Source organism: Nycticebus coucang, chromosome 4 (assembly GCF_027406575.1).
Source record: "Nycticebus coucang isolate mNycCou1 chromosome 4, mNycCou1.pri, whole genome shotgun sequence".
Classification (NCBI taxonomy): domain Eukaryota; kingdom Metazoa; phylum Chordata; class Mammalia; order Primates; family Lorisidae; genus Nycticebus; species Nycticebus coucang.
Genome location: NC_069783.1, coordinates 123,982,145 through 124,008,055, shown reverse-complemented (window position 1 = coordinate 124,008,055; position 25,911 = coordinate 123,982,145). Strand labels below are relative to the sequence as shown.

Genomic DNA, 25,911 nt, shown 5'->3' with positions numbered 1-25,911 from the left:
TCACCTCTGTAAATCTTAGCACTTTGGGAGGCCGAGGTGGGGGGAATCCCCTGAGCTCAGGAGTTTGAGACCAGTCTGAACAAGAACAAGACCTTGGCTCTAAAAAATAGCTGGCATTGTGGTGGGTATCTGTAGGTACAGCTACTTCGCAAACTGAGGCAAGAGGATCACTTGATCTCAAGAGTTTGAGGTTGCTGTGAGCTATGATGCCATGGTACTCTACTAAGGGCAACAAACTGAAAAAAAAAAAAAAGGACTGTATTCATAAATTACAATAGATCTAAAATACATAGATTTATCAAATGCAATTTCTAGACCCTGTTTGGATTCTGATTCAAGAAAGCCAACTCTAAAAATATAATGAGATATTGGGTGGCACCTATAGCTCAGTAGGTAGGCCACCGGACCCATATACTGAGGGTGGCGGGTTCAAACCCAGCCCCGGCCAAACTTTAACAAAAAATAGCCGGGTGTTGTGGCAGGCACCTGTAGTTCCAACCACTCGAGAGGCTGAGGCAAGAGAATTGCCTAAGCCCAGGAGTTGGAGGTTGCAGTGAGCTGTGACACCATAGCACTCTACCAAGGGTAACAAAGTAAGACTGTCTCAAAAAAGAGAGAGATAGTTAAGGGAAATGTGGTCAGTGAGGGAATATCTGATATTATGAAATATTGTTTTTTTTTTGTTTTTTTTTTTTGTAGAGACAGAGTCTCACTGTACCGCCCTCGGGTAGAGTGCCGTGGTGTCACACAGCTCACAGCAACCTCCAGCTCTTGGGCTTACACGATTCTCTTGCCTTAGCCTCCCGAGCAGCTGGGACTACAGTGCCCGCCACAACGCCCGGCTATTTTTTTTGTTGTTGCAGTTTGGCCGGGGCTGAGTTTGAACCCGCTACCCTCGGCATATGGGGCCAGTGCCCTACTCACTGAGCCACAGGCGCCGCCCGTTATGAAATATTGTTAATTTTTAGATGTGATGGTACTATTATACTAATACTAAAGACTTAGAGGTCAGTGCCCATAGCTCAGTGGGGTAGGTGCTGACCACATACACCCAGGCTGGTGGGTTGGAACCCCACCCAGGCCAGCTAAACAACGACAACTGCAACAAAAAAATAGCCGGATGTTGTGGCAGGCACAGGCTGAGGCAAGAGAATCGCTTAAGTCCAAGAGTTTGAGGTTGCTGTGAGCTGTGACACCATAGCACTGTACTGAGGGCGACAGTAAGATTCTGTCTCAAAAAAAAAAAGACTTAGAGATACATACCTAAGAATTTACAAATGAAATAAATAATGTTTGACATTTGCTTTAAAACAATCCAATGGCAAGAGAGAGTGCGAAAAAGTAAGAGGAATACATATGAAACAAGATTGGTCATGTGTTATCACAAAGCCTGGTAATGAGTACACAGCAGTTCTTTCTACTTTTGTGCATGTTTGAAATTTGCTATAATTGAGTAATGGAACTATTTTCTTTTCTTTTTTTTTTTCTTTTTCTTGAGACAGAGTCTCACTATGTCACCCTTGGTAGAGTGCTGTAGTATCACAGCTCACAGCAACCTCAAACTCTTGGGCTTAAGCGATTCTCTTGCCTCAGCCTCCCAAGTATCTGGGACTATAGGCGCCCGCCACAACGCCTGGCAATTTTTCTGTTGCAGTTGTTTAGATGGCCAGGGCCAGGTTCGAACCCGCCACTCTTGGTGTATGAGGCTGGCGCCATAACAACAGTGCTATAGGCGCTGCCATGATGGAACTATTTTCCTCCTATTTTCTCCATTTTTCAAATTCCCTTATATGTTAACCTATTTTGTAACTACGTTGTATTTCTGGTAAAAATGTTTATCCAGAATCTAATAATGAACACAAGAGAAAAATTCAATTCAAGTTGGGGGGACAGGGGAGAGAGGAGAACAGGGGATTGGTGTTATCCCACCTAATGGGCACAATGTAAGAGTATATGGCACACCTCCTGTGTAAGGGACACAACTCAACAGGGACTTTACCTAACAAATGCAAACATTGTAACTTAATTGTACCCTCGTATTAATCTGAATTTAAAAAAAAGAAAATAAATATATTCATTGAATTAAAACAATCAATAAGAATCTAATATGGACAGGCGGTGCCTATGGCTCAGTGAGTAGGGTGCCAGCCCCATGTACTGAGGGTGGTGGGTTTGAACCCAGCCCCGGCCAAACTGCAACAAAAAATAGCCGGGCGTTGTGGTGGCACCTGTAGTCCCAGCTACTCGGGAGGCTGAGGCAAAAGACTCGCCTAAGCCCAAGAGCTGGAGGTTGCTGTGAGCTGTGACGTCACAGCACTCTACCAAGGGCAACAAAGTAACACTCTGCCTCTAAAAAAAAAAAAAAAAAAAAAGAGATGTGAACTATGATGCCATTAGCACTCTACCAAAGGCAACATACTGAGACTCTGTCTCAAAAAAAAAAAAGAAAGAAAAGAACCTAGCTGGGCGTTGTGGCGGGCGCCTGTAGTCCCCGCTACTCGGGAGGCTGAGGCAAGAGAATCGCTTAAGCCCAGGAGTTGGAGGTTGCTGTGAGCTGTGTGATGCCACGGCACTCTACTGAGGGCCATAAAGTGAGACTCTGTCTCTACAAAAAAAAAAAAAAAAAAGAAAAGAACCTGAAAGAACCTAATATGGGGAAACAGTCAGACAAATATGAATACACTCTGGCCCAGACTCTTCAAAAATGTCCCAATAGACAAAGTTTGAGGAACTGTTCCAGATTAAAGGCAATTAATGAGACATAACAACTAAATGTAATATGAAAGCCTGGATTAGATCCTGGATCACAAACAAACCTATAAAGGAAATTACTGGGACTGCTAGGGAAAACTGAATATGGCCTGAATATTAGATAAAAGTATTTTATTGGTGTTAAATTTCATGAGCAATTTAATTGTGGTTTTGTAAAATATGCTTTTTCCTATTAGATATAGGATTACATAAAAAGGTGTCATGGTGCCAGTAACACACATATGGCTCATAAAAAATGTGTAAGTGTATTACCTCTTTCTTTTTTTTTTTTTTGTAGAGACAGAGTCTCACCTTATGGCCCTCAGTAGAGTGCCATGGCCTCACACAGCTCACAGCAACCTCCAACTCCTGGGCTTAAGCGATTCTCCTGCCTCAGCCTCCCGAGTAGCTGGGACTACAGGCGCCCGCCACAACGCCCGGCTATTTTTTGGTTGCAGTTTGGCCGGGGCCGGGTTTGAACCCGCCACCCTCGGTATATGGGGCCGGCGCCCTACCGACTGAGCCACAGGCGCCGCCCTGTATTACCTCTTTCATGTTTACATGGATAGAGCTGGAACATATTCTTAGCAAAGTATCTCAAGAATGGAAAAAAAAGTATCCAATGTACTCAGCCCTACTATGAAACCAATTTATAAGCACCCACGCTTCCATATTAAAGCTATAACCCAACTACAGCCCAAGATGAAGCGGAAAGAGGAGGGGGAGGGGAGTTGTGAGGGGAGGATGGGTAGAGGGAGGTAATTGGTGGGACCACACCTACATTGCATTTTACAAGGGTACATGTTCAATCTACTAAGGGTAGAATATAAATGTCTTAACACAATAACTAAGAAAATGCAGTGAAGGCTATGTTAACCAGTTTGATGAAAGTATTTCAAATTGTATATAAAACCAGCACATTGTACCCCATAATTGCATTAATGTATACAGCTATGACTTAATAAAAAATAAATAAATCACCTTAAAATACAAAAAAATGTGTAACGTGTAAAATATAAACAAATGTGTGCAATGTTAAATATGAAAACGCCCATACAATGTACTACCCCTTAAAAAATATTGAGTTTGGGGGCGGCGCCTGTGGCTCAAGGGGTAGGGCGCCGGTCCCATATGCCGGAGGTGGCGGGTTCAAACCCAGCCCCGGCCAAAAAAAAAAAAAAAAAAAAATATTGAGTTTGGGCATGGTGGCTCATGCCTATAATTCCAGCCTTGGAAGTCTGAGGTGGAAGGGTCACTTGAGGCCAGGAGTTTGAGACCAGCCTGGGCAGCATAGCAAGACCCCATCTGTATAATACAGATACATACACATGTGGTACAACCACAAAATAGAATATTATTCAACCATTAAAAGGTGTGAAGTACTAAAACATGCTATAATATGTATGAACCTTGAATAAATTATGCTATCTGAAGAAATCAAAGAGGTTACATACGGCATAAAATTTCTCTTTCTCCCTCCAGAATAGGGAGAAACAGAAAGACCAGTGTTGCCAGAGGCTGGGGATGGGGTAGGGTGTAGCAGTGTAGGGAATGGGGAATGATAGTTCATAGGGCCAAGGTTTCTTTCTTTTTTTTTTTTTTTTTTTTTGAGACAGAGTCTTACTTTGTCTCCCTCAGTACAGTCCCATGGCATCATAGCTCACCTAGTGTCTCTCTGTCACCCTGGCTTGAGTACCATGTCATCATCACAGCTCATAGCAACCTCAAACTCTTGGGCTCAAACAATCCTCTTGCCTTGCTTCCCAAGTACAGGCACCTGCCACAATGCTGGGCTATATTTTTTAGAGATGAGGTCTCACTGTTGCTCAGGCTGGTCTTGAACTCCTAAGCTCAGGCAATCCACCTGCCTCAGCTGCCCAGAGTGCTAGTATTATAGGTGTGAGCCACCGGTCCTGGCAGGGGCCAAGATTTCTTCTTGGGTTAATGAAAATATTCTGGAATTACTAAATCGATGGACAACTTTGTATTTTAAAGCAAGTATATGTGGCTCACGCCTATAATCCCAACACTCTGGGAGGCTGAGGCAGGTGGATTGCCTGAGCTCAAGAGTTCAAGACAAGCCTGAGAAAAAGTGACATCCCCGTCTCTACTAAAAATAGAAAAACTATCCAGGCATTGTGGCAGGCATCGGTAGTCCCAGCTACTCAGGAAGCTGAGGCAAGAGGATTGTTCAAGCCCAGGAGTTTGAGGTTGCTGTGAGCTATGATGATGCCACAGTACTCAAGCCAGGGTGACAGAGAGACACTCTGCCTCAAAAAATAAATAAACAAATAAATAAAAATAATAAAATATAAAATAGCGCCCATAGCACAGTGGTTACAGTGCCAGCCACATACACAGAGGCTGAGGGCTGGAACCCAGCCAGGTCGGCTAAACAATGACAAGTGCAACAAAAAATAGCCAGGTGTTGTGGTGGGCGCCTATAGTCCCAGCTACTCAGGAGGCTAAGGCAAGAGAATCACTTAAACCCAGGAGTTTGAGATTGCTGTGAGCTGTGATGCCACAGCACTCTACCGAGGGCGACATAATGAGACTCTAACTCAAAATAAATAAATAAATAAATAAATACAATAAAACTGGGCATTGTGGTGGGTGCTTGTTATCCCAGCTACTTGAGAGGCTGAGGCAAGAGGATCACTTGAGCCCAAGAGTTTGAGGTTGCTGTGAGCTATGATGCCATGAATAATAAAAACAAGTTTAGTGTACATGTCATCCCCCAGTTACAAATTAGATAGGTCTGTAGGTTTGTTCTTAAGTTGAATTTGTACGTAAGTTAGAACAGGTACATTTACCTATTACTATAATAGCCTCTGTCTGTAAGTGTGAGTTGTACACAAGTCAGATGTTTGTAACTTGGGGACTGCTTGTACACTTTTTTTTTTTTTTTTGGTTTTTGGCCGGGGCTGGGTTTGAACCCGCCACCTCCGGCATATGGGACCGGCACCCTACCCCTTGAGCCACAGGTGCTGCCCTGCTTGTACACTTTTAAAGGGAGAACTTCATGTGAATTATATCTCAATTAAACTATTATTATTGGCTGGGCATGATGACTCACAGCTGTAATCCTAGCACTTTGAGAAGCCAAGGCAGGTGGATTGCTTAAGCTTAGTTTGAGACCAGCCTGAGCAAGAGTGAGACCTCATTTCTAAAAATAGCTGGGCACTGTAGCAGGCACCTGAGGTCCCAGCTACTTGGGAGGCTGAGGCAAGAAGATCGCTTGAGCCCAGGAGTTTGAGATTGCTGTAAGGTAGGATACTATGGCAACAGAGCCTGGCAACAGAGTAAGACTAGCCTGGGCAACAGAGTAAGACTCTGTCCCAAAGAAAAAAGCTACTATTTTTAAAAATGGGGGAAAAGCAATGGCAGATTTGGAACATTTAGTGTCTTAAATAGCTATGTGCATAGAATTTGAAAAACTATGCCTTAATGTACATAAAAATTAGTTTTAATTAAGAATGGTCATATATTGGGCAGTGCCTGTGGCTCAGTGAGTAGGGCACGGGCCCCATATACCAAGGGTGGCAGGTTTGAACCTGGCCCCGGCCAAACTGCAACAAAAAAATAGCTGGGCGTTGTGGCAGGCACCTGTAGTCCCAGCTACTCAGAAGGCTGAGGCAAGAGAATCGCCTAAGCCCAAGAGCTGGAGGTTGCTATGAGCTGTGACGCCACAGCACTATACCGAGGGCAACAAAGTAAGACTCTGTCTCCAAAAAAAAAAAAAAAGTCATATACTAAAACACTTACAACCTTTTATAGTTTTTTAGTGCACCCCACTACTCTCAGGTGAATGGGAACTGGAATCTGTTATCTGAGAAGACATTTACCTTTAGCAGCAGTACAAGTCCCTGTTCCTGGCTCAGGAACATCAGGCTGTGGTCAGTGTGGATCTATTAAAGGCAGCAACTCTCCACAACGAGAATTTAGTTTTAGACATGCCAAGTCATCTGACCGTGTGGGCCCAATGTTCAGTATTGCTATTGGCAGCTTCTTCTCCCAGGCAGTGAGGATAAACCTGTAACCGGAGTACACCTGCACAGGGAGAAGACACATGTAAGAGCTCTCTAGATCCAGGAAAAGTTAAACCAAACAAGGACCCACTCCAGAGCTCCCAATCCTGCAAAAGGGGCAGCTACCACTCTGACCAAGTCAGGTACCTGCAAGGACGATCCTACCACCAGGAGAGAGTCGGCCTCTTTGACACGTTTGTGCACAAAATCAACCTTGTTGAGGTTCACTGTGTCTCCAAAGAAAACGACATCTGGTTTCAGAGGGCCTCCACATCGAATGCATGATGGTACCTGAAAGCTCTGGACCTGCTCCTCTGAGAGAAAGACATCGCCATCAGGAGCCACGCCATGGGCCTCAGCACTCCAGTCAGGGTTTAGGGCTTGGAAGCGCTCCTGCAGTATCCCTCGGGGAGTCTGTTCACCACAGTCCAAGCAGAGGACTCTGAAACCAAAGAAGAGGCGAATGAACAGTGTGCCCCTGGAGGACACAAAGTCATCAAAGATGTTTCGATCCCATTTTCAGCCCTTCCATTACTGCTTTCTTTTCTAACACACACAGATTCCCCCCAATTTTAGGCATAGCTTTCTCATGACCTCTTTAGCTATCTCTGTTTCTTACCTTTCTTCCATTGCCAACCTTCCAGAACAAGTAACATACAACTGTCTCCTTACTATATACCCTCCATAACCTTCAGCTAGTGCACTAGTGTTTTCTTTTTTTGGAGACAGACTCACTCTGTTGCCCTGACTAGAATGCAGTGGCGTCATAGCTCACAGCAACCTCAAACTCCTGGGCTCAAGTGATCCTCCTACTGTAGCTTTTTTTTTTTTTTTGGTTTTTGGCCGGGGCTGGGTTTGAACCCGCCACCTCCGGCATATGGGTCCGGCACCCTACTCCTTGAGCCACAGGCACCACCCTACTGTAGCTTTTTTTTTTTCTTTGAGACAGTCTCAAGCTGTCACCCTGGGTAGAGTGCCATAGTGTCATAGCTGACAGCAACCTCCAACTCTTGGGGTGAAGTGATCCTCTTGCCTCCGTTTTTTTTTTTTTTCTATTTTTAGTAGAGATGGGGCGGGGAGGGTCTCACTTTTTTGCTCAGGCTGATCTCAAACTCGTGAGCTCAAGCAATCCACCCGCCTTGGCCTCCCAGAGTGCTAGGATTAAAGGTTTGTGCCATCGTGCCCAGCCCTGCCTCAGCCTTTCAAGTAACTGGGACTATAGGCAAGGCCACCATACCCAGCTAAGTATTTTCTATTTGTAGGGGGAGGAGGAGGGGTGTCTCGCTATAGCTCCAGCTAGTCTTGAACTCCTAAACTCAAGCAATTATGATTACATGTGGGAGCCACCTCACTGGCTCTGCTTATATCCTTAACACAACTGCAAATGCCTTGCCTGATGAGTTCCTTAGTGATAAAACCTGTGTTTTTCCCTCTCTCCTCTGCTGTCACCATCCTCTCTTTGAGATGCCTCTCCCAGGGCGGCGCCTGTGGCTCAGCGAGTAGGGCGCCGGCCCCATATACTGAGGGTGGCGGGTTCAAACCCGGCCCCGGCTGAATTGCAACCAAAAAAATAGCCGGGCGTTGTGGCAGGCACCTGTAGTCCCAGCTACTCGGGAGACTGAGGCAAGAGAATCACTTAAGCCCATGAGTTGGAGGTTGTTGTGAGCTGTGTGATGCCACGGCACTCTACCCAGGGCCATAAAGTGAGACTCTGTCTCTACAGAAAAAAAAAGATGCCTCTCCCAAAGGGTAGAAAGTCTTCCTTCAGAAAACTCTCAGCATAGGAAAGGAGCATCTACTTGGCTCTGCTCAGGAGGGAGGGGGCAGCAGCTCCAGGATAGAGGCCTGGAAGGCCAGGACCAGTAACCTTGGTTGCAGGCTAGGTTTTTGTCAAAACCACATCTGGGATGTCACCAGAGGGGCAGTCCTGTCTCCCCTACCCCAGCTCTGCTTCCAAAGCCTATATCTGGGCCATCGACTATTTACTAAGCCCTTGCTGTGACTGGATACAGAGACCTCATACCCATCTCCATGTTATTAAAATGTAAACACTTGGCTCAATACCCTTAACTCAGTGGTTAGGGTGCTGGCCACATACACCGGGGCTGGTGGGTTCGAACCTGGACCAGGCCTACTAAACAACAATGACAACAACAACAACAAAATAGCCAGGCATTGTGGTGGGTGCCTGTAGTCCCAGCTACTTGGGAAGCTGAAGCAATAGAATCGCCTAAGCCCAAGAGTCTGAGGTTGCTGTGAGCTGTGACGCCACAGCACTCTACCGAGGGTGACATAATGAGACTCTGTCTCAAAAAAAAACAAAAAAGTGTAAACACCTGAAAACTAAAACAAAAAGCAAATACTTCTGTCCCTTGGTTTCCATGACACAGTCTCCTATTTCTCTTCTTACCTATCTCATGGGAGCAAGTGCTTTGTGCCTTGTGAGCACTGCTCTATGCCCACCACTTGCACACGGTGGGCACTCACTAGCTGCTAAAAGAGCAAATAAAGAACTGGATGCTCCTCAGGCCTCCACTCTGTTTTCTTTCTGTGTTCCCCACCTTGGGAGGTGCCCCTCTTCACTGCCTCAGGTCCTCTGTATGGTGGTGTCCTCCACTGTGACTCCACCCTGCTTCCTCCCCCAAACTCTGATCCTACCGCCAAGTCTTCTGACTGTCCTGTCCAGTACAATCTCTATTTATCTTCAGCCACCCTCCCAACTTCCCCACCACCATCATTCCTCTAGTTACTTGGCCTTAATTTAAACCCTTGGAAAAACAAATTTGTTCCTCATTTTTCTCTTTTAAATCCTGATCAGCCATCAGATTATGTTGATTTCTTCCCTTAAAAGGCCCTGTGTGGGGCAGCGCCTGTGGCTCAGTGAGTAGGGTGCTGGCCCCATATACCGAGGGTGGCAGGTTCAAACCCACCCCGGCCCAAACTGCAACAACAACAACAACAACAACAACAAAAATAGCCGGGCATTGGGCGGCGCCTGTGGCTCAGTCGGTAGGGCGCCGGCCCCATATACCGAGGGTGGCGGGTTCAAACCCGACCCCGGCTGAACTGCAAACCAAAAAAAAAAAAAAATAGCTGGGCGTTGTGGCGGGCGCCTGTAGTCCCAGCTACTCGGGAGGCTGAGGCAGGAGAATCACTTAAGCCCAGGAGTTGGAGGTTGCTGTGAGCTGTGTGATGCCATGGCACTCTACCGAGGGTGATAAAGTGAGACTCTGTCTCTACAAAAAAAAAAAAAAAAAAAATAGCCGGGCATTGTGGTGGGCGCCTGTAGTCCCAGCTACTCGGGAGGTTGAGGGAAGAGAATCGCCTATGGTTGCTGTGAGCTGTGATGCCACAGCACTCTACCGAGGGCAACTCTGTCTCTTAAAAAAAAAGCCCTGTGTGAAACATGAAGAAGTCTTGATTTGTTTTAAAACACAGAAGAAGAGGGTGGCGCCTGTGGCTCAGTGAGTAGGGCGCCGGCCCCATATACAGAGGGTGGCGGGTTCAAACCCAGCCCCGGCTGAACTGCAACCAAAAAATAGCTGGGCGTTGTGGTGGGCGCCTGTAGTCCTAGCTACTCGGGAGGCTGAGGCAGGAGAATCGCGAAAGCCCAAGAGCTGGAGATTGCTATGAGTCCTGTAATGTCATGGCACTCTACCGAGGGTGGCGAGACTCTGTCTCTACAAAAAAAACAAAACAAAACACAGAAGAGGAGACAGGGAGAGAGGGCATAAAGGAAACATGATAAATCTTAATAAAAATATTTGAATCTTGATGATGAGATACGAGAATTCATTCTACTATTCTCTGCTTTTGAGAATGTTTAAAATTTTCATCATGAAACAAATTTCTTTTTTTTTGAGACAGAGACTTGCTCTGTCACCCAGGCTGGAATGTAGTGGTATAACCATAGCTCACAGCAACCTTAAACTATAGAGCTCAACCAATCCTCTTGCCTCAGCTTCCCAAGTAGCTGCGACTACAGGTGCCCGCCACAATATCCAGCTAGGTTTTCTATTTTTAGCAGAGATGGGGTCTCGCTCTTGCTTAGGCTAGTCTCAAACTCCTGAGCTTTGGTGATCCACCTGCCTTGGCCTCCCAGGGTGCTAGGATTATAGGCATGAGCCACTACACCTGGCCTAAAAAAAAGAAAAAAAATTTAATGAACCCATAAGTATCATTAACTTCCTAATTCCCCCATACCACCTTAGTCTGGGTCCTTCAGGCTGACCTCCCTGACCTACTCTTTCTAATCTTTTCTAGTCTTCCCAAATGCTATTTTTATCATGTTCCTTTCTTGCTCAAAAACCACTAATAGTCCCCTTTGGTGTCTCATAACAGATACAGACTGCACTGCTTGATTTTCAAATGTATCCACCATGATTTGGATCTAGCCTTCTCAGACAATCTGGTTACATACTAATTCCCAGTCTAAACCCTCCAGGGTCCAGGCCAGACTCCTTCGGGCTCTACAAATTTTCTGCATTTAGAAATCCCTTTTTTCTCTCCTTGCCTAGTAAAACTTTAGCCAGTCTTAAGCCCCTTCTCAGTTAAAAGTTCCCTGATTACTCTAATACTTATTAAATTGGTTTCACTCAATGTGCACAGCACATTTATCAAGGACTACACAATCATGTGTTGAGTTGTTGTTTGTTGTTTTTGCACCCCCCAACATTACAAAGATTCCACACATAAAGTTGACCATGTTTATACTTTGGTTTTGACCCCTTCATATCACCAAGTAGTGAATCAATACACATCATACGTTATAGGCACCCAGTAATTTTACTACTGGCAGACTGATTTCTGTCCTTAGAGGAGGATTTCTGGGGCTTATAGATAAAGACACCAGGTGCAGTGGCTCACACCTGTAATCAGAGCACTTTGGGAGGCCAAGGCAGGAGGATCACTTGAGGCCAGGAGTACAAGACTAGCCTAGGCAACATAGTGAGATTCCATCTCTACAAAAAATTTAAAAATTAGCCAGATGTAATGGCGCATGTGTACAGTTCCAGTTACTCTGGAAGTTGAGAGGCAGAAAAATCCCTTGAGTGTCCAAGAATTCGAGGTTACCATGAACTATGATGACGTTACTGCACCCCAGCCTGATGACAGAATAACACCCTGTCTCTAAAAAAAAATTAAAAAGTCTTTAAACTAGCTACAATTATTTCCATGCCTGCAGGTATGACATCCTGCCCATGTATTCGTTCCATCATTATTCACTGAATTCTGTTTATATAGCAGACTATCGTGTTCTATGTGTCTAGACACTGGAGATGCAGCAGTTCGTAGCATATGCTATTGGTGTTCTGCTCATGTTCCCCTTGTACACCCTAGAGGCGACCTGTACATAGCTTTCTTATAAACAGCTTCCTGAGTCCCTGTGACTTATGCCAAAAAGCTGAGGCATAAGTCACAGAAGGGAAGCCTTCTCAGGAGGGGCAGAGACAAAGTGTTATGCAGTTAATTCCTTACAAGGGACTCTCAACCAATGAGACATGGGAGAGGTGGATAAATACCCTGGCTTCCTCAACTTTCAATGAGACAACTCTGAAGCATGTTCCAGATAGTCAGAGGGTCCCTAATAGGACTGAGCTCTATCTGCTCAAAGCCATAACCCACTCATTAACACACCTTTCATCAGCTTTTCTTCTTTTCCTGTTTTATGTCCCCAACTCTAAAACAAACAACTTGCTCCCAAATCGTTTTCTTAAGGTCTAAGACAACAGTGACCAAGACAGCCAAGGTCTCTGCTCTCACAAAACAAAATACATTTTTGTGTTCAAATAGTTTTTTAGACCTTCCTGCACCTGTGCATGCATCCATGGAGCTCTGTCAGGCGCTGACTCCCCGCTTTGGTGTGCAAGGCATCCACATTTTGGGTCACCAACCAGTACAACTTTCCAAGTTTCTCCCAGTTGCTCAAAGCCCAGTGTGCAGGGTTAGGCTGGTGGGAGGAGAACTGAGGCCAGCCCACGAAGTTCCTTGCCCAATATCGCTGGCGGATTGGAGCGCTCTGCATAAAATCTCTGTGCTGGATGGGCCTCCGGTCAGTGCGGGCATAAAGACCCACCTTTTCTGATCTGTAGTCTGGGATGCCTGACTCAGTGGAGATTCCTGCCCCAGTCATCACAAAGAGTCTCTTGGAAAGAGTGATGAAGCGCTGTAACTCTTTGACCTTCTCAGGGTCCAACGGAGGACTTGGTGGCACAAATGACCCAATAAATCCACGTGAGCACTGCCGGCTGAGGTTCACAACCCAATGGCCTTTTGCTGACCTCAAAGTCAACCCAAGGCTCATCCTCATTCTGGAGAAAAAGAAACCTCATGTGAGAAAGAGGGTTTTAAAAACAAAGTTAGTCACCACCTGATGAATAACAAGCAAAATGTGGTCTATCCATACAATGGAAGAAAAAAAGCTATAAAAATGAATGAGGTTCTGATACATGCTACGACATGTATAAACACTGAAAACACTATGCTAAATCCCTGAATGGTGACTCTTGCCTGGTCCCAGCTATATTAGGGAGGCTGAGGCAGGAGGATCCCTTGAGCCCAGGAGTTTGAGGCTGCAGTGAGCTATGATGATGCCACTGCACTCTAGCCCAGGTAACAGAGAACTTATCTCAAAAAAAAGTGTATTGGGCAGCACCTGTGGCTCAAAGGAGTGGTGTGCTCGCCCCATATGCTGGAAGTGGAGGGTTCAAAACCAGCCCTGGCCAAAAACTGCAAAAAAAAAAAAAAAAAGTGTATTGGGGAGGAGTGTATGTTTTGACATAATCTAAAATCTAATAAAGCTATCTGTCCAGACCATATTATTCCCAGTGGCAGATGTCATGCTTATGGATAATGACTTCATCAGTGACTCCAGTACCTTGGATAATGGCCCCCAAATGAGCAAACATATCTTCCACTGAAAAGGTACAGCTTCTTCTTCCCCTCTCCCCTCATCCCACCTACAGTGTATTTATAATTTTATTTTGTAATCTCAATCAGTTTTTTGTAAAATTTGAAAGACTGTGAACTAGCTTACAATCTGCTAACTCAAGGATGCTTTAAAGAGAAAAACTGACCCTTGCCAGGGTGTGCTAGTAAATTAGCTTCCTATCACATGTCTCCACGACCCCCCCCCAACACACACACACACAAAGAGATAAAAGAGAATAATCCCATCATAGCTAATTCCAGGCTACCAACAGGTTTTAACAACTGGCTAGCAAATTCCTGAATATTTAACGGGCCCTCACCGGCATAAACTGATTTCAGAATACCCTCCTGTGTCCTATGAGTCCAACTTGAAATAATGAGCCCACCTTTTAAATTATCTTTTTAATAATGCCTTTATTTTTGGTGAACAATCTCTAATACCTTCCAAAAAAAATCTTATCTGTACACTAGAATATTTCACCATAGCCTAAACCAATCTTATCTTCATGATCTCTTAAGAACCTAAGCCAAAGTTTTATGCCACAGACCTCAAATGAAAATTAACTTCAAATGGTTGGTGAATCTGCCAAAGCTTTCTCCATCCAAGGGAAAATGTGTTATTTTAAAAAGGAGTGGAGAGAAGAGAAAAAATGATAAAGCAGGTACTAGCAAAACATAAAGCCTGTTCCGTCTCTTCTAGTTAACACTTGGCTTGTCAGAACTGAATTCCCTATAAACTTCAAAAGGTTAATGGCTTACCCCAATATCTTTTAAATCTCATAATAGCACATTATTATTCCATCTATGGCTACATCTAAAACTGATGGGTTCATCAGGTTTTGATGAAGTTGTTGTTCAGGCCAGCTGCAGTGGCTCACACCTATAATCCTAGGACTCTGGGAGGCCAAGGCAGGAGGATCGCTTAAGCTTAGGAGTTTAAGACCAGCTTGAGCAAAACCCGTCTTTACTAAAAACAGAAAAATTTGCCAGGTGTGATGACACAGGCGTTTAGTCCCAGCTACTCAGGAGGCTAAGGCAAGAGAATCGCCTTAAGCCCAGTAGTTGGAGGTTGCTATGAGCTAGGCTGAAACCATGGTACTCTAGAGTGAGACTGTCTAAAAAGTCTCTATATGGAGAAATAAATTTATCTGTATTTTTAGTTAATACCATCCTTTGGGAGACTACATGTTTCATGAGTCCACTTTCTATTTTATAATTAGGGTCAGGCGAGGTGGCTCACACCTGTAATCCTAGCAACTCTGGGAGTCAAGGCAGGTGAATTGCTTGAGCTCAGGAAGTCAGGACCAGCCTGAGCAATTGAGATCCTGTCTCTACTAAAAATAAAATACAATACAATAAAAATATACTTTATAGGGGCGGCGCCTGTGGCTCAGTGAGCAGGGCGCTGGCCCCATATACCGAGGGTGGCGGGTTCAAACCCAGCCCCGGCCGAACTGCAATAAAAAAAAAATAATAAATATATATATATACTTTATAAATTATAATTATCTAATTTCTCCATAAGCTACAGAAGCATAGTTGAGTCCTAATAGACCAGTGTTTTGAGGTTTTTTTTGAGACAAAGTCTCAAGCTGTCGCCCTGGGTAGAGTGCTGTGATGTGGTAGCTCACAGCAACCTCCAACTTGGGCTCAAGAGATCCTCTTGCCTCAGTTTTTCTATTTGTTAGTAGAGACGGGGTCTCACTTTTGCTCAGGCTGGTCTCGAATTTGTGAGCTCAAGCAATCCACCGACCAGAGTGCCAGGATTATAGGCTTGAGGTTTTGACCAAGTTCTTGTTCAGGCCTTTGGATTTTATTCATGATTTATACTGCATTGCAAACTGCTGTTTGGACACAAGCAGAGGGACATGACCCGTGAGTGTCAGCTTTTTTAGCTTTAAACAAAACTTTGAAATATTATTTGATATAATGCAGAACTCCTCTTGTGACATGCACCCTGGATGTAAACATTATTTTATGCTTGGCTTTCCAGACCTGAGTTCAGGATCCCACTTTCTCCTTGAAGATTCCACAGCAACACGTGAGCAGCTCAACAAATACATAGTAGGGTTTCCTGAGACCAAAGAGCCAGGGAAACCGCGCTGAAAAGGGCTTCATTGGAACTGCTGTTGTCTTTCTCCAATCCCACCAAGGGCAAAGAAGAGGAAATCCCTTACTAGAAACCTACTCCATCCCCAAAAAAAAGAAGAAAAAGAAACCCACCCCTTGGCCGGGCACAGAGGCTCACGCCTGTAACCTTAGCACTCTGGGAGGCTGAGGCGGGTGGACTGCCTGAGCTCACAGGTTCGAGACCAGCCTGAGCAAGAGCGAGACCCCCGCCCTCCCCGTCTCTAAAAATAACCGGGCGTTGTGGCAGGCGCCTGTAGTCCCAGCAACTCTGGAGGTTTAGACAAGAGAATCGCTTGAGCCCAGGAGGTTGAGGTTGCTGCGAGCTGTGACGCTAGCGCACTCTACCGAGGATGACAAATGGTCTCCAAAAAAAAAAAAAAAAAACCACCCCTTCTATAAAGTCGCAGCCCGCACAGAACATACACTGACCTTCCACAGCACAAGGAACAGTTCACAACCGGCCGTGGGGTTGTCTGGTTATATTTGCATTTTGGGAAGTGTAGTTCATGAAGCCGAAATGATGCGAGAAAAACTACAAGTCCCACAACCCCCCGCGCCGCATTTTTTGAGGGATCAGGGTTGTCCGGGAGCGCCCCCGGTGGGCCTTTCCCGGTCCGAGGTTTTAAGCTTCTCTCGCCTGAGAGGTTTTAAACCGCTCTCACCTGAACCAAGGATACTTCGACGTTACTCTTCCTCCCAGAGAAGTGGAGCCGATGTCCTAAGTGCAAAATTGCACATCCAAACAGCGCTAACTTAGGAATTCATCCACTCTTAAGATAGAAGCTTTTAATTACTGGATCTAGGCCAGGCGCAGAGGCTCATCCCTATAATCCCAACACTTTGGGAGGCCGAGACGGGGAGGATGGGTTCAGGCCAGGAGTTCGAGACCAGCCTGGACAAAATAGTGAAACCATGTGTCTACAGATAAACAAATAAAATGTAATATAATAATATTTTTAAAAATCGATCTAGTTTTGACTCATTCTGAACTTCAGTGTTTATTATCCTTTCCATTCACCATGACAGAATCAAGTTCCCTTTGCAACTTAACTACTGTAGTTAACAAATATCTGAAAAATTGATGCCTTTTCTTTTTTTTTTTTTGAGACACAGTCTTTGTCGCCCTTAGTAGAGTGCTATGGCGTCACAGCTCACAGCAACCTCAAACTCTTGGGCTCATTCTCTTTCCTCAGCCTCCCTTGTAGGTGGGACTACAGGCACCTGCCACAAGACCCAGCTATTTGTTTGTTTGTTTAGCAGACTCGGGTTGGGTTCAAACCCACCAGCCCTAGTGCATGTGGCCAGAACCCTAACTGCTGAGCCTGAAAAATCCATGTTTTTACAGCAATATGAACAATTAAAGATATATTCTATGTGGACTAATGTGCTTACCCACATGGCTTCTCCAATTTTACTTCTCATCTTGTGTTTAATCAACACAATGCCTGCTTTTCACTCCCAGATATTCTGATCTATTGAGTAGCCAACAAGAACTGCTACTCCATAGCATCACCTAAAGAAGACATCAACTTAGTTACAAGTGTCTTAGGACATAATCAAGGGGCAGCTAGCAAGGACCCTGAAGACCACCTGAGGACTCCCTTCCCCCATCTTATGCTCAACTGAGAGCTAGGTGTGTTGGCTTGGGTATGTAGTCCCAGAGCTTTGGGAGGCAGAGGCAAGAGAACTGCTTGAGGTTAGCAGTTGGAGACCAGCTTGGGCCATATAATGAGACCCTCCCTCCAAAAAGAAAAAAAGGAAAAAATTTAGCCAGGCATAGTGGCACACACCAGCCCAAGCACTGGAGGCTCAGTGAGCTCTGATCTTGCTATTACACTCCTGCCTTGGGCAACAGAGACAGATCAACTCCAGTCTCTAAACAGACAGAAAGACAGACAAACTGAACTGAAGCCCAGAGGAGTAAAGTGGAAGTTTCAGGCAGAATTTGGCTTCTAGTCCTAGATTGTATGTATGGAGGTAATATTGATAATATGATTCATTTTAGTACTTTGGGATGTGAGACAAAAGTAGCAACCTTAAGAAGTCATGTTGGGGGCAGTGCCTGTGGCTCAAAGGAGTAGGGCACCAGCCCCATGTGCTGGAGGTGTTGGGTTCAAACTCAGCCCTGGCCAAAAAAAAAAAAAATTGCAAAAAAAAAAAAAAGAAGTCATGTTTGCGGGCAGCGCCTGTGGCTCAAAGGGGTAGGGCGCCAGCCCCTATGCCAGAGGTGGCGGGTTCAAACCCAGCCCTGGCCAAAAGAAAACTGAAAAAAAAAAAGTCATGTTTGCTCATTTCCTCTTGAGTAGCCAACAAGAACTGCTACTCCATAGCATCACCTAAAGAAGACATCAACTTAGTTACAAGTGTCTTAGGACATAATCAAGGGGCAGCTAGCAAGGACCCTGAAGACCACCTGAGGACTCCCTTCCCCCATCTTATGCTCAACTCAATTTCACAAAGGCCCTGACTCCCTTCCCCCATCTTATGCTCAACTCAATTTCACAAAGGCCCTGACTATGATCATGTGCAGCTCCTAGAAAGATGCTTTGTAGAACAAAATAGAATAGAGTACAGCACACCTGCCACCCCCATGTCTCTTGCCTGAGTCATCATATTCCTTAAAAGATAAATGACTCTAATCCTTTCCTTTTCCTGCAATAAGATAACATCTGATGGGTTAGTGATTATGCTTCTGTAAACTACAGCCAGATGTACTTACATGCAAACTTTGATTCAGTTCTGCTTTAATGTGACTTCTGAGCAAGTGTGATGTGAGTTTGTAATTCCAGAATCCCCACCACCCGTATATATGCAGTGAGCGGAAATACCACGCTGCAGTGGTCTGAAAGAAGTGCTCCCAAGCTATGGGCCTCAGTCTATAGTCCTCAGTAAGAGTTCTAGACTTCGGGCGGCGCCTGTGGCTCAGTGAGTAGGGCGCTGGCCCCATATACCGAGGGTGGCAGGTTCAAACCCAGCCCCGGCTGAACTGCAACCAAAAAATAGCCGGGCGTTGTGGCGGGCGCCTGTAGTCCCAGCTGCTCAGGAGGCTGAGGCAAGAGAATCGCGTAAGCCCAAGAGTTAAGAGGTTGCTGGGCGACGCCTGTGGCTTAGTCAGTAGGGCACCGGCCCCATATGCTGAGGGTGGCGGGTTCAAACCCAGCCCCGGCCAAACTACAAAAACAATAGCCGGGCGTTGTGGCAGGCGCCTGTAGTCCCAGCTGCTCGGCAGGCTGAGGCAAGAGAATCGCGTAAGCCCAAGAGTTAGAGGTTGCTGTGAGCCGTGTGACGCCACGGCACTCTACCCGAGGTCGGTACAGTGAGATTCTGTCTCTACAAAAAAAAAAAAAAAAGAGGTTGCTGTGAGCTGTGTGATGCCATGGCACTCTACCGAGGGCATACAGTGAGACTCTGTCTCTACAAAAAAAAAAAACTAGCTTTGGTATGACACCACAGCACTCTACCAAGGATGAAGGATGAAAAACTGAGACTGTCTGAAAAAAAAAAAAAAAATCCCATGGCTCAGCAGCGCCTGTAGCTCAAGTGGCCACAGGCACCGCTGGAGGGTTCAAATCCAGCCCAGAGCTGCCAAACAGCAATGACAACTACAACCAAAAATAGCCCAGCGTTGTGGCAGTCACCTGTAGTCCCAGCTACTTGGGGGGCTGAAGCAAGAGAATCACTTAAGCCCAGGTTGCTATGAGCTGTGATGCCACGGCACTCTACCCAGGCTTGAGGCTCTGTCTCAAAAAAAAAAAAAAATAATAATAATAAAATAAAACAAATATGGTGGTGTCTGTAGCTCAAGCACCTAAGGCGCCAGCCATATACACCAGAGCTGGCAGGTTCAAATCCAGCCCAGGCCTGCCAAACAATGACAACTACAACCAAAAACAGCCAGGCGTTGTGGCGGGTGCCTGTGGTCCCAGCTACTCGGCAGGCTGAGGCAAGAGAATCACTTAAGCCCAGGAGTTTGAGGTTGCTGTGACCTGTGATGCCAGGGTGATAGCTTGAGGCTCTGTCTCAAAATAAATAAATAAATAAAGAGAGAGAGAGAAAGTAAAGAAAGAACAGGCCGTGCTTGTGGCTCAGTGAGTAGGGTGCCAGCCCCATATAATGAGGGTGGAGGGTTTGAACCCTGCCCTGGCCAAACTGCAACAAAAAATAGCTGGGTGCTGTGGCAGGTGCCTATAGTCCCAGCTACTTGGGAGACGAAGGCCAGAGAATCGCCTAAGCCCAAGAGCTGGAGGTTGCTGTGAGCTGTGACGTCATAGCACTCTACTGAGGGCAATAAATAAATAAATAGCTTTAGTTCTTCTTTTTTTTTAGACTGAGTCTCAAGCCGTAGCCCTGGGTAGAGTGCCATGGTGTCATTGCTCACAGCAACCTCCAACTCTTGGGCTCAAGCGATCCTCTGGCATCAGTTTTTCTATTTTTTTTTTTTTGGTAGAGACAGAGTCTCACTTTGTGGCCCTTGGTAGAGTGCCATGGCCTCACACAGCTCACAGCAACCTCCAACTCCTGGGCTTAAGCAATTCTCTTGGCTCAGCCTCCCGAGTAGCTGGGACTACAGGCGCCCGCCACAACGCCCAGCTATTTTTTGGTTGTAGTTTGGCTGGGGCCGGGTTTGAACCCGCCACCCTCGGTATATGGGGCCAGCGCCCTACCGACTGAGCCACAGGCACCGCCCAGTTTTTCTATTTTTTCAGTAGAGCCAAGGTCTCGCTCTTGCTCAGGCTGGTCTTGAACACATGAGCTTAAGTAATCCACCCGCCTCAGCCTCCCAAGAGTGCTATTATTACAGGTGTGAGCCACCACTCCCGGCCTAATTTAAATTCTTTAAAAGTGTGATTCTTTTTTCTTTTCTTTTCTTTTTTTTTAGAGACAGAGTTTCACTTTATCACCCTCGGTAGAGTGCTATGGCATCACAGCTCACAGCAACTTCCAAATCCTGGGTTTAGGCGATTCTCTTGCCTCAGCCTCCCAAGTAGCTGGGACTACAGGCGCCTGCCACAACGCCCAGCTATATTTTTGTTGCAATTTGGCCGGGGCTGGGTTTGAATCCACCACCCTCAGTATATGGGGCCGGCACCCTACTCACTGAGCCACAGGCACCGCCCTCTTTTTTCTTTAGTTGACAGAGAGTAATACCTCCAGCAACAACACAGATAAGTCAGTAGCTGTACAATCTACCAGGCTGAGGAAGTCACCTGGCACCCCTTGTGGCTTAGTGAACCTGGCCATAGCTACTGAAAGAAAGAATGTAAACTAAAAATTTTGTTAAATCAAAAAATTATAAGCCTTGGCTCGGCGCCTTTAGCACAGTGGTTACAGTGCCAGCTACGTACACTGGGGGTGGCGGGTTCCAGCCCAGCCCCAGCCAGCTAAACAACTGCACCAAACAAATAGCTGGGCATTGTGGAGGGTGCCTGTAATCCCAGCTACCTGGGAGGCTGAGGCAAGAGAATCACTTAAGCCCAAGAGTTGAAGGTTGCTGTGAGCTGTGACGCCACAGCACTCTACCGAGGGCAACATAGTGAGACTGTTAAAAAACAAAAAATTATAGGGTGGCACCTGTGGCTCAGTGGGTAGGGCACTGGCCCCATATACTGAGGGTGGCGGGTTCAAACCTGGCCCTGGCCAAAACTGCAACAACAAAAAAAATAAGTAAATAAATTTTAAAAAATTATAATCCAGCACATTTTCTGCACATATTTTACAGGTATTTGATAAAAAAAAAACTACAAAAGTGTCACAACAGTGACATTCTCCCTCTCCATTCACCAATTTTATTATGAAAAAATTCAAACTTATGTTATTTTTTTTCAGTTCTCTAAGTAGAATGACTATTACTAGAGACTGGCTGGGAGGACTATTGTGGTTTTAGACCCCAAAGAAGCTCATGTTCTGAGGAGAAGTTAGTTGGGGTTTTGATTTTTCTCATAGTACTGAAAAGTCATCTACACAGTGCTGAAAAGTCATCCACGTAGGGTGAAGTCATCCAAGACAGCTAGTGAAATACACAATTTCCTTTAGCTGCTGACAGACTGTAATGAGCCACCCAACTGAGACACATTCTTTTTTTTTTGAAACTGAGTCTCACTGTGTTGCCCTCGGTAGAGTGCTGTGGCATCACAGATCACAGCAACCTCAAACTCTTGGGGTTAAGCAATTCTCTTGCCTCAGCCTCCTAAGTACCTGGGGCTATAGGTGCCCGCCACAACGCCCGGCTATTTTTTATATATTTACTTTTTTTGTAGTTGTTATTGTTTAGCAGGGCTGGGCCAGGCTCAAACCCACCAGCCCCCATGTATGTGGCTGATGCTGTAACCACTGAGCTACAGATGCTGAGCCCAAATGAGACATTCTTAATGGCTGGCAGCTCTTTTTCCACCCTGTGGGATTAGTGCTTTAGTCTTTTTATTTCTCCTAACTCCACCCCACCTGGGATTAATTTCACCTGGAATTAATGACTAAGTCTTTGGATCAAAGTAAAATAATCTAAATTAACTAGATTGCTAGTCTTTTCTCTGTTTTTCTTACCCGATGGTAGTTATGGCTATGACAAAATACATAACTAACATCAGCATCAAACTGGGCCTTTAAAATGTAATTTTGCATATAGATGATGAATACATGGATGTTCATTGAACAATTCTTTGAACTTTTTGTGTTGCAAATTTTTATAATTATATTGGGGAGGCTGGACTCCATGGCTCACACCTATAATCTCAGCACTCTAGGAGACTGAGGCAGGTAAATTGCCTGAGCTCAGGAGTTCCAGACCAATCTGAGCAAGAGTGAGACCACCATCTCTAAAAATAGTTGGGCATTGTGGACGGCGCTTGTAGTTCCAGCTACTTGGGAGGCTGAGGCAAAAAGATCACTTGACCCTAAGAATCTGAGGATGCTGTAAGCTATGATGCAACAGCACTCCACCAAGGGTGACAGAGTGAGACTCTCAAAAGAAAAAGGGGGGAGGAGGAAATGTCCCTCTCTTGCAGACTAGTATGTGCATTTTAATGAGTAGAAATGGCAAAATATAAATACTGTATTTTGAAGAATATAGTTCAGGGAGGAAATAAGTCCATATACAGGTTTTTTGTTTTTTGTTTTTTGTAGAGACAGAGTCTCACTTTACTGGCCTCGGTAGAGTGCTGTGGCGTCACACGGCTCACAGCAACCTCCAGCTCTTGGGCTTACGTGATTCTCTTGCCTCAGCCTCCCGAGCAGCTGGGACTGCAGGCGCCTGCCACAACGCCTGGCTATTTTTTTGTTGCAGTTGGGCCGGGGCTGGGTTTGAACCCGCCATCCTCGGTATATGGGGCCGGCGCCCTACTCACTGAGCCACAGGCGCTGCCCCCATATACAGGTTTTTAGCAACTTTCCATTTCCCAAAAGAAAACAAGCAGTGAAAGTTACTTTAAATTTCATACACTGTGAACATTTCCATGAAAATAAAACCTCTTCCATTCAAGCAGAAAGAGGTTCCTTTGAATTGTCTAAAGAAAATCCTTCTGAATTAAACAGAATTAACAAAAGATTCAACCATTCCACTTATAGGTATATAATCCAAAGAACTGAAAATAGGAACTAAATTGATTCTTATACACCAGTAGCAGCATTATTCACATATCCAAAAGGTGGAAACTACTCAATTATCCATCTAAGAATGAATGCACATATAAAATTCCATACAACAGGCCTGGCGAGGTGCCCATGCTTTTAATTCCAGCACTCTGGGAGGCTGAGGCAGGTGGATTGTCTGAGCTCATGGGTTCCAGACCAGCCTGAGCAAGAGAGAGATTCCCATCTATAAAAAAAAAAAAAAGTAGCCAGGCGTTGTGGCGGCACCTGTAGTCCCAGCTACTTGTGAGGCTGAGAGAAGAGAATCGCTTGAGCCCAAGAGTTTGAGGCTGCTGTGAGCTGTGACGCCACGGCATTCTACCATGGGCGACAAGTGAGATTTTGTCTCAAAAAAAAAGAAAGAAAAAAATCCATACAACAGATTATTATTCAGCCATAAAAGGAATTAAATCTCGATACGTACTGTAACACTAAGACAGACCCTAAAAATAATTATTCCTAAACTAAATAAGCCAGACCAAAAAATAAAAAGGACAAATATTGCATGATTCTATTTGAATAAGGAACCTAAAGACAGAAATATAATGGAGGTTGCCGGGATCTGGGGGAGAAGGAAATGGGGAATTAAGAGTTTAAAGAGTACAGAGTTGCAGTTTGGAAAGATAAAAAAGTTCTGGGGATGAATGGTGGTGATGGCTACACAACGTGAATATATTCAATGCCACTGAACTTACACTTAAAAATTGTTAAAATGGTAAATTTTGTTATGTATACTTTACCACAATGAAAACAACAAAAATAAAACAAACAAAACAAAAGAGAAGGTAGTTACACTGTAAATCGAGAGCCAAACGAACAGCACCCAAATCGATCCCATTTTTCTTTTTGCGGTTTTGGCCGGGGCTAGGCTTAGAACCCTCCATTCCCTTCATATGGGGCCGGTGCCCTACTCCTTGAGCCAAAGGCACCGCCCAATCCCATTTTTCTTAACCGCCCTTTGCAGTCCCTGAGTTAAGTCTATTAGCATGTTTCCTCCCACAATGCTATGCTTCATTCGCCACCAAAACAAAGTAAAATCACACAGAATATTGTAGACATTGCCTACGTATTTCAGAAAGACTTTCATATAATCATATAATTTTCAAGCAAACAATAATTGAAGGTTTTTAAAATGAGCCCCAAACTCACCTTTTTGTACTAGGAACCTGGCTTATTGGGAACAATGAACAAGAACAGAACAGTTGCTAGCTTTGCGCAGTGGCAGTATCGTAGCCAATGAGGTTTATCCGAGGCGCGATTATTGCTAATTGAAAACTTTTCCCAATACCCCGCCGTGACGACTTGCAATACAGTCGGCATTGGCAATTTTTGACGGTCTCTACGGAGACTGAATAACTCGGTTTTTAAAAGAAGAATTTTTTTTCTCGGTACTGTTTGTCGAGTTTTAGGTAATAACGGAGAAATTGTTGTTTTAAGGTAAAGGAAGTAGGTGAGGATCTTTGTGTTTCATTCTTTTATCAGTAGTTCACGTGAAGTTAAGGTAACTAATTTATAGTATAATGTTTGCTATAGTCTGACTAGGCTTACAAGTCGTCTCTTAAGTGATTGCCTGAGTGCTATTTTGGAATTTCTTCTAAAATTATACCCCTCGGGTTCTACCTGCCTACCGTTTCTGCACTCCGAGACACGGCCGGCCAGTCCACCTTTAGCGCTGTTTGACCTTCACTTTCCTGCCGCCGGGTCTCCCTGCAAATGCAAATCTTAACCTGGTCAGCTCTGTGACGTCAGCCTTATTTGCATAAAATTCCCCAGCAGTCCAAGCGACTGTTCTATGGTTCTCAAAATCTGAATATTCGGCACAGATGTCTCGATGACCAGAAACTTCCCATGCAGATAGGCCTTAAATATAACTTACTCGAATGATAACGTGTCATATTCATGATTGGGCTGGCAGTCACTCACCCTCAATGAAAAGGCAGTTGTCATCCGTGGGGGAGTGGGCGGGTGCTATCGCTTTTCAGCTTTGCGCAGTGGCAGTATCGTAGCCAATGAGGTTTATCCGAGGCGCGATTATTGCTAATTGAAAACTTTTCCCAATACCCCGCCATGACGACTTGAAATATAGTCGGCATTGGCAATTTTTGACAGTCTCTACGGAGACTGAGTTATGTTGGTTTAATGAAAGTTGATTTGTGTGTTAGGTGTGTGTTGAGTTTTTAGTGTTGAATGAAATTTAACGTGATTTTTTTTTCGTCTTTAATTGTGGTCTGTTTTTAGAACTGTTGTTAGTACGTGTGGGAGAGAACCTGAGAATCTCATGCTCAGAGCTACTAAAGGAGAGTTTTTTCTTGTTAGTGTTGCACTAGTTGCAGCTACTCTGGTCTTTTTTTCTGTCTTATGTTGAAAAACTTGGACTACCCGTAGACAAAGGTCTTAAGCGGTCGTTATCAGTCACTGAGCATGGTAGAACCTGCCTGACCTGTTTAGG

At 45.0% G+C, this 25,911-nt stretch overlaps 1 protein-coding gene and 2 non-coding genes across 9 annotated transcripts in view; 2 read left to right on the top strand and 1 right to left on the bottom strand.

Moving 5' to 3' along the window:
* Positions 1-25,156, bottom strand: part of SIRT4 (sirtuin 4) — an 82,109-nt gene extending 56,953 nt beyond the window's left edge. For 3 of the 7 annotated variants that reach the window (XM_053588272.1, XM_053588273.1, XM_053588271.1), the window contains exons 1-4: positions 15,705-15,906; positions 12,593-13,090; positions 6,927-7,221; positions 6,597-6,801 (exon numbers count right to left, since the gene is read on the bottom strand). In XM_053588272.1, the coding sequence (XP_053444247.1) occupies positions 6,649-6,801; positions 6,927-7,221; positions 12,593-13,090; positions 15,705-15,772 (1,014 nt within the window). In that variant the 5' untranslated portion in view covers positions 15,773-15,906 and the 3' untranslated portion in view covers positions 6,597-6,648. Of the gene's footprint in view, positions 1-6,135; positions 6,802-6,926; positions 7,222-12,592; positions 13,091-15,704; positions 15,907-15,932; positions 16,157-16,268; positions 16,308-25,090 lie in introns of those variants that run through there. The other 4 variants (XM_053588276.1, XM_053588275.1, XM_053588277.1 and 1 more) reach the window with 4 other exon arrangements.
* On the top strand, positions 24,670-24,810 carry LOC128585025 (U4 spliceosomal RNA). Its single transcript, XR_008379786.1, has one exon. It is a non-coding gene; the product is annotated as a U4 spliceosomal RNA (small nuclear RNA).
* Positions 25,157-25,442: 286 nt separating the features above from the next.
* LOC128585024 (U4 spliceosomal RNA) lies at positions 25,443-25,583 on the top strand. Its single transcript, XR_008379785.1, has one exon. It is a non-coding gene; the product is annotated as a U4 spliceosomal RNA (small nuclear RNA).
* The last annotated feature ends 328 nt before the right edge of the window (positions 25,584-25,911 follow it).